Source organism: Cyanistes caeruleus, chromosome 3 (assembly GCF_971803275.1).
Source record: "Cyanistes caeruleus chromosome 3, bCyaCae1.hap1.1, whole genome shotgun sequence".
NCBI classification, from domain to species: Eukaryota; Metazoa; Chordata; class Aves; order Passeriformes; family Paridae; genus Cyanistes; species Cyanistes caeruleus.
The window spans coordinates 71564273-71577402 of record NC_141703.1 but is presented as its reverse complement, the minus strand read 5'-3'; the positions used below and the strand labels follow the sequence as shown (position 1 = coordinate 71577402).

Below are 13130 nucleotides of genomic sequence, written 5' to 3'. Positions count from 1 at the left end.
ACACTTTCAGGGATAATCCCCGGCTTCTCTGGGGGACCTGTTCCAGTGCCTCACCACGGTCACAGTAAAGCATTTCTTTCTAGTATCTCATCTAAACGTACTTGCTTTCAGTCTGAAGCCATTTCCTCTTGTCCTGTCACTATATACCCCTATAAAAAATTTCTCTCCATCCTTTTTGTAGGCTTCCTTCAGGTACTAGAAGATTTAGGTGACCCTAAATCCTTCTCTTTTCCAGGCTGAACATGCCCAATTCTATTAACCTTCACTCACGCAAGAGGTATTCCCTGCCTCTAATCATCCTGGTGTCCCTCCCTGGGACTTGCTCCGACAGAGCAACGTCCTTGTGCTGGGGACCCCAGAGCTGGAAGCAGTGTTCGAGGTGGGATCTCACTAAAGCAGCAGGGAAAAAATTAATTCATTAGATCTTTGCCTTTGGTTATAAAAACTTCCAATTTTCCTGTTTCTCATGCATAGGAAGAACATGCTTGTCTGGCACTTCTCATGATTTCATTGCCCCAAGACCAAAAGCTCACCCATTTTCCTCATTCCTTTTTTATAAAGTCTGATATCTGTAAAAATCATGTGCATAGTGTTATCTTTCTATCATGCAATGACTCTCCTATAAACCAACTCACAGGAGGCTGCCCACTGGATTATTAACCTGACAGCAGACTCTCCTCCTGTTCTCCAGAGCAACAAGTATCAGCAGTGAGCTGAATAAGAAACTGCTGTTTTACCTACAACCTGCTCAGTCTTCATCTGCCACAACATTTCATTGTGGCTGAACAGAAAGTCAGGGGCTCAGCACTGGGCATTAACAAACAGAGCAGAACTATTGCTTTGGAAGACAGAAATATTAAATTCATGATAACATATTTTTGCAGCACAGCTTACATCGCAGCAGATAATCAAATTTTCTTGCCACCACAGGGTATGGAGATAGGCTAATTTTTCTTCAGATGTCCATATTTTTAACCTCCCTAATGTGGAAACAAGGTTTTTCATGACAGTAGAGAACTGTGGACATTCTCATTTGGTTTAAAAGACTTCTTTGCAGTGTGGATCTGGCATTCAGTGCATTACCCACTTTGTCGTTGAAAGTTCTCGACAAAAACAAGTCTTCATCCCAGCACAGAAGACTATCACATATGGAGGGCATTCATATCTATTTATGCTATCACCACTGCTGTAATTTAAAACAAACAAACCAACCCCTTTTCCCTGCATTGTGCAAAGTGATAATTGCCTTGATATTGATACCTGCATAGCATTACTGAGTGCAGCAAGAAATGTGGCTTAGGTACTACAGTAAAGTGACACTTCAGTAATTTTTCTATTTCGTGCATGTTTGTAAGGCATTTTACATGAAAAACAGGGCTGATAATGAAAGCAGAAATAAGACTAGGGCAGTACACACTCTCAGTCCAGATTTCCCAGAGCAGCAGACTGCCCCTTGGCAAGCAATTCCTCCTCACCAGAAAGGTTAGACAGATCACATAAGGGCACATGGCTGTGTGGGGGCTTGGGGGCGGGCAGGATGACATTATTTAGGTTATGATATCAGATACTACTTGGCAACAAACACAGCTCAGGGCCTTGCCTGAATCCTGTTACACGACAGTTCTAGAAGCAAAGCTCCAAAGGAGCTCAAGTGACCCTGTAGGAAGGAAAAAAAACAGGTTATCTCTTACTGCAATTTCTTTGAGATGCAAGGACAAATGAATCACAAACACAGGAATACTTGTAAAGTCCATCCTGAAAGAAATTTCTTATAAATATTTGGGCTTTATTGTTCCCTATTATTTTTTGCAGACAGGTATTTCCAGTTAAGCTGTCTCCCTGTCCGTTCACTGACAGACCCATGTCACACAGCAGTGACACCGGTGTCCTTGAGACAAGCCTGATGGCATAGATCACTGCCCCCTCACTAATCATTCTCTAGATCAAAAACAGTGTTTTAAAACACAGTTCTACCCCGGAAATAGCAACTTGTTACAATGCTTTTCTGTTTGGGGGTTTGAGTTTTTATTTTTACTGTCTTGTATTTTTTCTCTACTAATGAAATTCTAGTTTCATTCTTAGTGTAGTATAAGCCATAGCCATATGAAAAAATATAATCTGCTTTAATTAAGATGAAAATATATTATTAAATTCTAATTGTAGAATCTTCCCTGTTGCCATTAATTCTACAATGTTTCTAGTACCCTTTTTCTGGAAAAAAAACCCAAAACAAAAACCTCAACATGTTTAGGGCTGGCAAACCAACTGCACATTGATTTGGAAGGCAGCGAAGCACACAATGCTTTACAACCATACAAGGATTATTTCTAGTTAATGACAACATAATGCTACACCTGATGATGGAAAATAGCAAAGTGGAAATACTCTACTTGGAAAATAACCTGCAACACCTCCTCTTTGTAAGCAAAGCTTGGTGCACTTTTACTCTCACTCCCAAGCTGTTCCCCCTACAGATGCAAAATCAAATGTGTGTTGGAGCCCCGTGGGGTACCTGTGGGCCAGGTGCACCACAGCTTCCCAAGACCTCGTGGCACAACAGGAGGACAGACTGACAGTCAGCCTCCTAAAAGCTGGCAGTCTCTCCAGGAATTCAAGTACAGAAGTAAGCTTTCATCTTTAAATAGTTCATGGAGTCCCAACTCTTTCTCTGTGGAGATAGAAATGTTAGAAACATGACAGTGAGACAGGATCCCTGTGACTTCTTTCTATTTTGCCAAGCTTTATGCATCCCTTGGAAGTGATTCAGGATCCACAGAGGGCTACAGCTTTCAGACAGAAAAATGCTCTGCATAAGTGACCATTAGTCACTTAATACCACCTAGCGGTACTGACATTTTAAACAGACTTTACAAGCATTTGAAAAAAAACCAAAACAACAAAACCACCCAACCCTACAACAGAAATTACCAGTACCTGTACTTCTGTACATTTTCACATCCCCATAGATTTTACCACAGCTTCTGACTTTCACAATTCTCTCAAAAAATATCCCAAGATACACAGTAACAGCCAATCTTCATGGCATTTTCTGGCCCCAGACCCTTGTCATGGTTGTTTTTGCTTTTTCCCTCAAAATATGTAATCACTCTGCCATCACAAGAAGCAGGAAGGAAAATATATAAAATATATTTAGCAAAACCAGTAAAATTAAAGTGGAACAGAAAATGCAGTCAAGTAGCAAACATGTACAGCAGCAGATTTTACACTTTTTCCTACACATACCTCTGCACTCATTTCACACACGCTCTTTAAGGAGAAGGAAGAAAATAGAAATCAGATAGTGTTACGAAAGAAAACATTTCTTTTCCTGAACAGTAAATGGGGTTTATTACTGCTTTCTGCTTTTGAAACTCCAATTCAGACTATATATATATACTGCTAAGAAAAATAAGAGAAGGACTCCCTTTTCTCTGTCCCTAAAGCAAAATTACACTGTCCTCCTTTTACAGACTATACTGGTATCTTAAATAGTTACACTCACAGGATCTAGACATTATCTGGCCATCTTAAGGGATGCAGGTAACAAACATTTTAACCAAGATACAAAACAGGTATCCAATTTTTCCAGCTTTCCTGAGGCTGAGTGAATTTTTTAAATACATGTGCGCTTATCAAAATCCATGTTACAGTACATTTTAACAGTAGTTTGTTAAGAAATCATGAAAGTGCATAACAGCCTAAAAGCAGGCAGAAAGTACTTCAGAAGAACAGTCTTTCCTTAAAGTGGCAGAAGAATATAAGCCTTCCCCAAAGTAGTGTTGATCTTGTGTGAGGACATCAGTGATCTTCCTAGAGATTCCACAGTGTGGTGGTGGACTTTTGGCTTTGGGGGGTTTTTTTGTGAGTTACGACAATCATTTCAATGAAAAAGAGACCATTAGTAGTATTATGCAGTTCCAAAACTAAAGCAAATGTCCTGACAGCTTATTAAACCAATTTACCAGTGAGGCTTTCCAATCAATACTTGTGTTGGAGTCTAGTGATGACTTTCATTCAGGGAACACCAAACACGGAGATAGGAAGAGTTTGAATATGCCACAAACCTAAACTGCAGCATCCAAAACAGTAAGTTAAAGCAAATCAAACATATTTCTCTTTACAACCATTAACAGGCCACACAGAGAGAGGAAGAAAAAGGGAAGTACATCACACCCACAGCTTTGCTTTACTCTAACTTGCAAAGGCAACAGCGTGTCAGGAAAATTAAATCAAATACCATTAATAGATATTAAAGTGAAAACAGCTGTTCCACAATATTCAAATATAGACAGCAGAAAAACTTCTACCAATCCATCACAGTGGGTAGCTTCCTTGTTCTCTTTGGATATATAGATTTGTGTGGAATGTTTTCCAAAATAAAGATGAATTTATTATTTAATTAACAAAACTTACATTAATAGTATCACATTTCATTTCAGAATTCCAAAACAGTACTTTCTCCCAACAAACTTGTTGATAAAATGGCAGGCTTTTACTAATCCCTTTCAAGATGTCAAGGGTTAAAACTTACAAAATAATACTTCTATGTTGTAGAAGTTTTCTTATTTTAGAAGTCTGATCTATTTTCCTTTTTCTGGATTAGATTGCAAAATTAACACTTTCTTCTCCTCCCCCTTCCCTCTACCAGTTCATGTACAACCTGCTCCTTGGTTGGCTGTCCAGACAAATTCCACTTGGAGGGTTGTGCTTTCCTACTTTTCTGCTTGTAAGACATGCAAAATCACTGAAGGAAAAAATACACCACCAACTCCACCACTCACAGCTGAAGCCAATGTAAGTTTCAGGAAGGCAAAATTGATGGGGTTTGTGTATACTTAGACAAACAAGGGTGAATAAAGGCTTTGTACCCAAATCGATCAAGTTTATTCCAGAACTCATATTTAAGGTAAAGCAGAATAGTTCCATTTTCTACATGAAAGGCTCTTGCATATGCTGCTGTTAGTATTACCAATTGCTTTCAGGAATTTCCTCAACATTACCTTAAATGCTTCTATCCTTCCCCAAAATATTCACTGAACTAAACCATGCTAATATAAATATATAACTGCATAATCTTACTTTTGAAACCAGTAAAATTCTAGTGATACATACAGCCAAGATATATAGCAAACTGTCACCACCATAGTTGTTGCGTAGTTTTACTTTCAGGATTTGTGAAGCGTTTTTTTTTCCCTTTTCTAAATGATGCAAGTGCATGGAAGTAAGAGGGGAACAATAGAAAATACCTGTTGTTTATTTAAATGCATTATAGCACATTAGGAACTGCTGCCTGCAACTGAGCTTTTCTGATATCCATGAAGTAACATGCTGTTAGATGTTCCTTACATAGGAACAGATTATGAGTTTGGAGAACATTTCTGTGCCAGATACCATCATAAAAACTGTTTAGATTAAATACACACATACAGACACACACAAATTAAAGACCCAGAAATCAGTATTCCTTTTGAGTAGACAAATGCCACCAATAATAGTGACCAAAAAAGTCACTGTTAAAACTTCTGTTGGAAGATGGGGGAAAAGATTAATCTGATTATATATTCACAGTAATTTCTGGTAATTGCAGTCCAGTGTGAGATACTGCTGTTTCACCCCATGTCACACTTTTTTTTGTTGATAGACAAACTCATGCCTTAAGTGCTGATGTAAACCAAAGTTACTCCACCAACTTTTAACCTAATTGCTGTGTATTCAGTGTAGCCAAAGAGCAAAAGGTGTAGTCTAAGGTTTCATAATGTTGCTATTTATGTTTCCACTGTAAGGAAGTATAACAAAGGCTTTTTCAGGGATTAAACACAGGTGAGATTTTAGAAAAACATTAAACAAGAATACACACAAATCACACATGGCCAAAACAAAATAAAAAAAAATCTTTAGTGGAAAACAATTTTATCCTCTTCCTGCTTATGGATCTTAAAAATACACAGAGTCATCATTTCAAAGTTGAAAATTCAGTCATGATAAGGCTCGATTACACAGCCATTTCCCAAGTCTTATTGCAATAAACTGTGAAATATTTCTATGCAACTTCATATCTTCAACTGTACAGATAAAACAATACTTGAAATCAACTAGCACTTCAATCCCTGTGTTTTTAATATATAAACTCAACACAGTATTGAATGACACATTTAAAATATTTACACACTTGACCAACAGCAGTACTAGCATTTATTGCCTTAAAAACTGCATGTTCACTGCATGGAGGTTTCTTATTTTGCACAAAGAGAACAAATATTATATTTTTTTTCCTTATTAAAAACTCCAGAATGGTTTAATGGGAGATTGAAATGTGTGGTGAATGCTATTAGAGAGGATTTTTATCAATTTCAAGTATCAAGCTGTAACAGATTGGAAAATTACATGGGTAGTATTATCTTCCTCTTGAGGTTGGAAGTGCCTTCCAAATCTGCTTAAGAACAGCTTAAAAAGACAGGAAAAGCAGGGCAGGGAATGAGAAAAATGGAAAAGCAGAATCACTTTTAATTCACTGAAGAGAAGGGAAAGCCAGAGATATCTTACTTCTGTTTCTAGAGCCCCAGGAAATCTCATATTGAAAAAAGGGTTTTATAAGATAGGTGAGAACTTGAGGCTCTAGAGCAAAACACACCTCATGATTTGATTCATGATCAGTGCTAAAAAACATTAATTTACTGAAAACAGAGCACAATCTACTCAAATGCAAATTTATGGGGGAGCAGGGCTGGCTCTTTAAGTTTTAATTGTTATCATTAGGCTTTGGTTGTACTTAGTGACTGGAACAGACATGGGAGAAATGAGCAGTGTTTGTTCCTTGCAGAAAAATATAAAAAACCCAAAAGTAAATCAAACAAAAAACCCTACCACCACAAGCAGCACTTGTCATAAGCAGAGGCACCAAAGCCTTAATAACCAATGTCTGTCCTCTCCCTTTGTAGATCAGAACCGAGGCACACTGGTGGCAAATCTCACCTTATTTAAGAAGAAGCCGCCATTTCAATCAGCTGTAATTGAAATAATGACAATTTACAGCAAGCATTACTGTACTGCAGTAGATCAGTCCTGGGAATACTGTACCACTGCTGCCTCTACTGGGCTTTACAATTATGAAAATCTTCTGTTTTCATTACAGTAAAACTTACACCTCACAAAACTAAAATTAAAGTATATAATATTTACATAACATCTCAGATCCTCAATGCATTTTATAGGCATAAGCTAATCCTCACAACATCCCTGTGAGGTAGGTAAGTGTTAATGCTATTTTAACAACAACACAGTTCTAGTGACTTGCCAACAGCCACAGAGGATCCTGTGGAAAAACATTACAAAATTAGAGGAGCCTGGCTCCTACTCCTGCGCTTATATTCATCAAGCTACTTCCATTAAAAAAAACCACCCCTTCTTATGTAATTACTTAACCAAACCTGAAATTACTTAGAGTGTTTTACAAGCAAAATGCTGCAAATTTGTATTTTTAATTGTTTTACAGATCACAAATTAGAACTTGCTTTCCCTTTTAAAGAACTGGATTTTAAATGGACAACTGACAGCTCTGAGTAAGCTTATTTTCTAGAACTACATGGCTTAGATATAAAGGGATTTGCCCAGGTAAACACTGGGGCTTTAGTGAGTTCTACTCACTGTGAAAGTGATGACTTCAATTCCAACCCCTCTCTTTTAACTACTAGGATTTGGACATGCTGAGAAAACAAGTTTCTCATTCCTGAGAAAAAAGGTGAGCCCTTTACCATTAAATAGTGAAACACAAACCTCCGGGCAAAAAAGTAGCAGATTCTGATGGTAATTCAGTGAAGCTAATTAAGGCATAAATGCACATGAAAGTGAAAGTTTCATGCATCCAGTCTACTTCTTTCTGTCCCTATGTATCTGTGCTTTCAACAAGGTTTTGAATTTTATGATTGAACTCGATGGTCATGCTTGTCAGCATTGCAACCTATAGGTTGAACAAAATTTTTATGCCAGCATTAGAACTATTACAATGGGGAAGGAGCTGGCAAAATGGAAAAGAAAATAGTCAGAGTGACAACAGTGGTCCAATAATCTGCTTCAGCAAGAAAAGTCTAGACAAATATATTTGTTACAATTATATCATGTAGCGTTTATAACTTGGTTTGAATTGCCTTTTTTCTTCCTTCAAAACACAGGCACATTTTTAGAACCATTATTCACTTCCCACCGTGAATGGAAAATCAGTGCAATGATGCTGCAAAACTTTCAGAACACTTTTGTGGAATCAGCTTTCAGTGTTCACTACAAACAGTCTGAGTCTTTCCTGTGGACCTCAGTGTGCTTTCACATCCCGATTTACAGCAACTGGATGTGTAGAAGATCCAGAAGATTCTTTTTTCCATTTTTTTTTGGTAGGGATACAGAGGTCAAATAACTCAGGTAGAAACAGTCACCAAGCTATCAGGAGTATGAATGAACAGGACTTATTTCCAGAAGCCTTTGCAATCATTTCATGGATGTCACTAAGGAGAGACATCTTATCATTGCTCTAAAAGAAACATAAAATGGCATGGAAAGATCCCTGTTGAATATATGAGAATGAAAGTAAAATTAAAAATCAGGAGAGTGTAACATCAGGCAGGAAATCACAAAAAAACCCAAAAACAAATCCTTACTAGGACAGTTTTTCTTTAACGTATAATATTATTTTTAAATGAAGGGCAAAGGAAATTTTTAAACTTTAAAACTAGTCTTTGAAAGAGGGTGTTCATACTTTAGCTAAAGTCTTGATACTCAAAAATGCTGTGTCTCTCTGCTTGTTACAACACAATGGGCCTGACAAGAAAAATAATGGATATGCACATTACTCTACCCAGAATACAAACTCAATTTGTGCTCCCCTTCATCACAATATGCAAAAGGATTTCAAAACTTTAAAGTTAATAAATATTCTTAAATAGTGAGCCAGCTTTAGGATTAATAAAACAATAGTGACAGAGCTAGTTATAAAAGAAAGGATGACTGAGTGTATCAGTTACTCAGTCAGACCCAAAACATGGAATATTTGCTATGATCTCTTTGAAGACTTCAGTCTAGATACCTGACATCGAGCACATAATAACAAACCAGCAGCTCCTACTGCTGCTGATGTTCCCAGGCTTCACTGCCCTTCATCTGAAAAAATGAGGTTTCAGAACTCCTGCTCTATCCAATGTACAAACTCAGAAATACTCCAGAAGCAATTTTAAAAACAGCAAACCCCAATTTAAAAATAAAAACTCAGCCATCACAACAGTTTGGAACAGAATGATCTGCCAGGATCATTGTATTTTGTGCAAGTGCACAGTCAAGAAATCCTTTAAAGAAACGCACTAGAGTTTCAAGAAAATATTGAGAGCAATACCCCTGTTATAAAATACTATGCAAGTTATCTTAGAAATAAAATACTATCTGGGAAGGTACATTGAGAAGTTTCATGGTCACTTTGTAACATATAAATCTGCCCTTGCCCAGTTTTCACATCAGTGAAGAAATCAGTTTCACATCAAAAGAGAAAAGTATAATAAAGAGATGGCATTTTTGGCCTTGTGGATCCATGCTCGAGACACTTAGGGATTTAACTTAAAAGACAAAAAAGCAAAAAAAAAAAGCCTTAGATCACTTATAGCACAGTATTAGAGATTTGTGTCTATTGTGAGATTCTGGCTATTGTGACTAATTTTGAGATGAACAGCTGAAGAATGGCACAGAATTGCAAACATGAAGCTATACATAGCCATATAAAGGTGTATACCAGACTTTTTATATAAATTGTAAAAACACATGGGAAATAGTTAACAGCATAATCTAGCAGAGATCTTAAACAGAAGAGCCCACTTCTGCCTCCGGGTATTTCCACAAAAAATCATTTTACTAGACATGCAGCATTTGTGTTTGCTTCAGTTTCCTCTGGCTCATGACAGAAGACAAAGCAGTTGCTCTCATATTCATGTGCTGCTCTCCCTTGTTGGTTCTGTATACTCAGGGCACTATATTCAGCTATAATAAAAGCTAAAGTGCTGATATAAAAAAACAAGCAAGAACAGAGCAGCTGGGAGAGCTATGCAGATGTGGGACTGGATTCAGCAAAAACAAAAATCTCCTACAGCAGACTTCCCAATTACCCTTCTCCACTGGAGTCAAGCAGACATGCTTGAGTAAAAGGGTTTGATGCCCCTGTGCTAGCATAATTGTTTTAGCTAATGCCCCAACTTTACAAAGTTTGCCAGTAATTCACACCTTTTGGGTTGTTATTGCTTAAGCAAACAGTTCAGTGTAGAAATACATTGCAGTTGCATGCAACCCAGGTGAGAATCGAAACAGATACTGAAAGTAAAACTACACATGAACCTTGCATTAGACACTCATTCCAAAACAACACGTCAACATGAAGGGCTGCAACAGGTACACAGCAGCTCAGTGCCAACATCCTAAACCAACTCTCAAGAGTCAAATCTTGCCTTAAATTTCTCACCTAAAGTATATGAGCTTTTTTTTTTTTTTTCTTTTAAATTAAGGCAATGAAATGGCTACAGTTCCTAAAGTTCATTTTAGGGGAACAAAAATATACACCTTTTTTTCTCTGAACTTTAGGCAGCAGAACATAATGTAAAAACCTGCATTGCATTAAACCTGCAATGTCAGGTTGATGTAGAAAAACAGAACTAAACACAAGTTAAAATACCATTTGGTTTTTCTTCCCCATTGGAACACAAACTCAAACTTTAAGAGAGGAAAAATAAAGCTTAAAATCAGCTAAACTGTTTCGAGCTTTATATGTATCTGCATCACACTCCAACATGATTTTGGGTAGAAAAGAAATCCATATGTTTATATGACCACTTATATTTTAAACCAGTGTAGGGGGAAAGGCACTGCATTTATTTCATTGTGCCCATATCTGTTTGCGCATAAATGGAAAAAAACTCAATTCAGATTATCTGTTCATTCTTTTCCACACCCAAGTATAACAGATTGCAGCTAACACATAATAGCAGAAGCTGATTCAAAGTTGACCTCTCCTATGCCATGGTGTCATGTTCAAACTTCCAGGCTCTCTAGAATCTGAGATGGCTGCAAAGAACCCAGAGACAGGTACAAGATTTAGTCAGCATTCAGCATTTCTCAGTGCATTTTGCAGAAAGGGTCTAAATTAGGCATAGAGTTTTGTTGTTTATTTTACACAGAGAAGTCCACCAACATTTGCCATAAATTCTTCTAAACTCTTTAAGAAGGCCATCTTCTGCTTACGGTCCAGTGTAGGAGGAGTGCTGCTTGCAGTAAGCTTGTTGAAGGCATCTGCTAACCGCTGGTAAATTACTGGATCTTGTTGAGTTGATAGCAATGTTTCAACTAACTCTGAATATTCAGCCTGTTAAACAAACAAGAAATTAAAAAAAAGAAGAGAGAGATACAATATATACAATTTCTCTCATCAGGACAAGATCCAGAATAAAGGCTGTGACAGAAAACCATCAGTACCTCTTCACCTGTCCTCACAGCCTTTCACTTACCTCTAAACCAGATAAAATCCTTCATCCAGGCTGGATATTTTAGTAAGGCTAAAGAAGCCTTCAAAGGAAGGTACAGTGCTTTGCACTGCAGTGTAAGATGACAATTTTAAGACAAAGGGCCTTCTGGCTCTTACTTAGAATAGGCTTATTCCTGAAAACTGGACTGTTTTTTCTTGATGCCTGTCCCATGTTCCATACCCCTCATCTCCTCCCACTCAGTATTCTAGGGTTCCTTCCCAGGGACACAGAGCTTAGATTCCTTCCTAAGAGTTTTCTATTTACTCTCATACTTATTTAGACAGAAACAAAAGACAAAGAAACATGTCAAACATGACTAGAAGGACACTGTCAAGGGGCACACACCTGAAGCAAGTCCAAAGGGACTGAGCTCTGGCAGCACAGGTGAAGGACACAGGCATCAGAATGGCAGTTCCCTCCATTCTACCCATGAGGGGTTAGGTGCGGGTAGACAAAAAGAACTTGCCACCTGTGGGTGGTATCACAAGGTCCTTTTCTCTTACATGCTCACAAGTCCCTCTTTGAGGGATAAGGGCTGCTAACAGGAGAGAGGAGTCATAGGACGAAGTGGCTTAGCATTGTCTTTGGCAAAGGCTTGCCAACCCAGCAGGAAGGGCTTTAAAGGGCATGTTGAGGGATAGTGGTAGCAACTTGTACGTAAGTAAAGAGACAGACCAAGAGTATTAAGAACACAAAGAAATGTGATGGGTTTAAAAGTGCTCCTCAGAAAGGATGAAACAGGCTGAAAGGAGGCCAACCTGAAATGCGTGTGTAGGAATGTGTACAGCTTTGGAAACAGAAGGAGCTAAATCTCCACATGCAGGTTCAGAGCTGCAACATTACTGCAGGCACTGATATGCGTGGGACAGGTGGCATGACTGGAGTGTTCCAAGGGACCAGTGGAAGCTTGTTAGAGATCTTCAGGACAGCAGATGACAGAAGATTGACACTTCTGTGAAAAGGCAGCTCAAATTAAAGACGGTTTTCTACAGACTGGGCAGCAATCTAGTTGAGTGCTTATGGATCATGATCAGAGGAGAAGCAGTAAAGATGACATCATCTTTTGGGGTGCCATCTCTTTACAAATCTCCAGAACAGGGCTTTTAGTAGTCTCAAAGCAACTTGAGGAAACTTGAGTTAAAGAAACTTGAGGAAGTTTCCAGATCAGATCAGCTCCCTGACATTTGCACACATACCAGATGGGCTACCCAGGGGTGTGACTTTGTGTCTGGTATTCACAGCTAGTAAGAGCTGGTCAGGGATGTGGTAATTAATGCCAGGCTTTCAGTTATCATTAAATAGTGGAGTTAAGGATTCCTAGGAAAGCGAGGAAAGAGGTCAGCCAAGTACACAACCTGGACATCAGAAGAGCAGATGTCACTTTCTTCAAGACTGGTGGGTGGGATCCTGTGGGAGTGAGCTCTGAAGACAAAAAGAGCTCAAGAGAGCTGACAGGTCTTTTAGGACAACCTCTTCCAAGCACAAAAATGGTCTGTCCAGATACAGAGGAAAACAATAAGGACACTGATTCAGCTAGGCATGGACTTAATGACTGAACTCCAGCACAAGGGCAACACGTACAGGAAA

General features: G+C 38.3%; 1 protein-coding gene across 1 annotated transcript in view; it reads right to left on the bottom strand.

Moving 5' to 3' along the window:
* Window positions 1–5869: 5869 nt before the first annotated feature.
* XPO4 (exportin 4) overlaps window positions 5870–13130 on the bottom strand; it is a 77421-nt gene continuing 70160 nt past the window's right edge. The window contains exon 23 of the mRNA XM_086881885.1: window positions 5870–11383. Within this exon, the coding sequence (XP_086738011.1) occupies window positions 11186–11383 (198 nt within the window). The 3' untranslated portion in view covers window positions 5870–11185. The remainder of the gene's footprint in view (window positions 11384–13130) is intronic.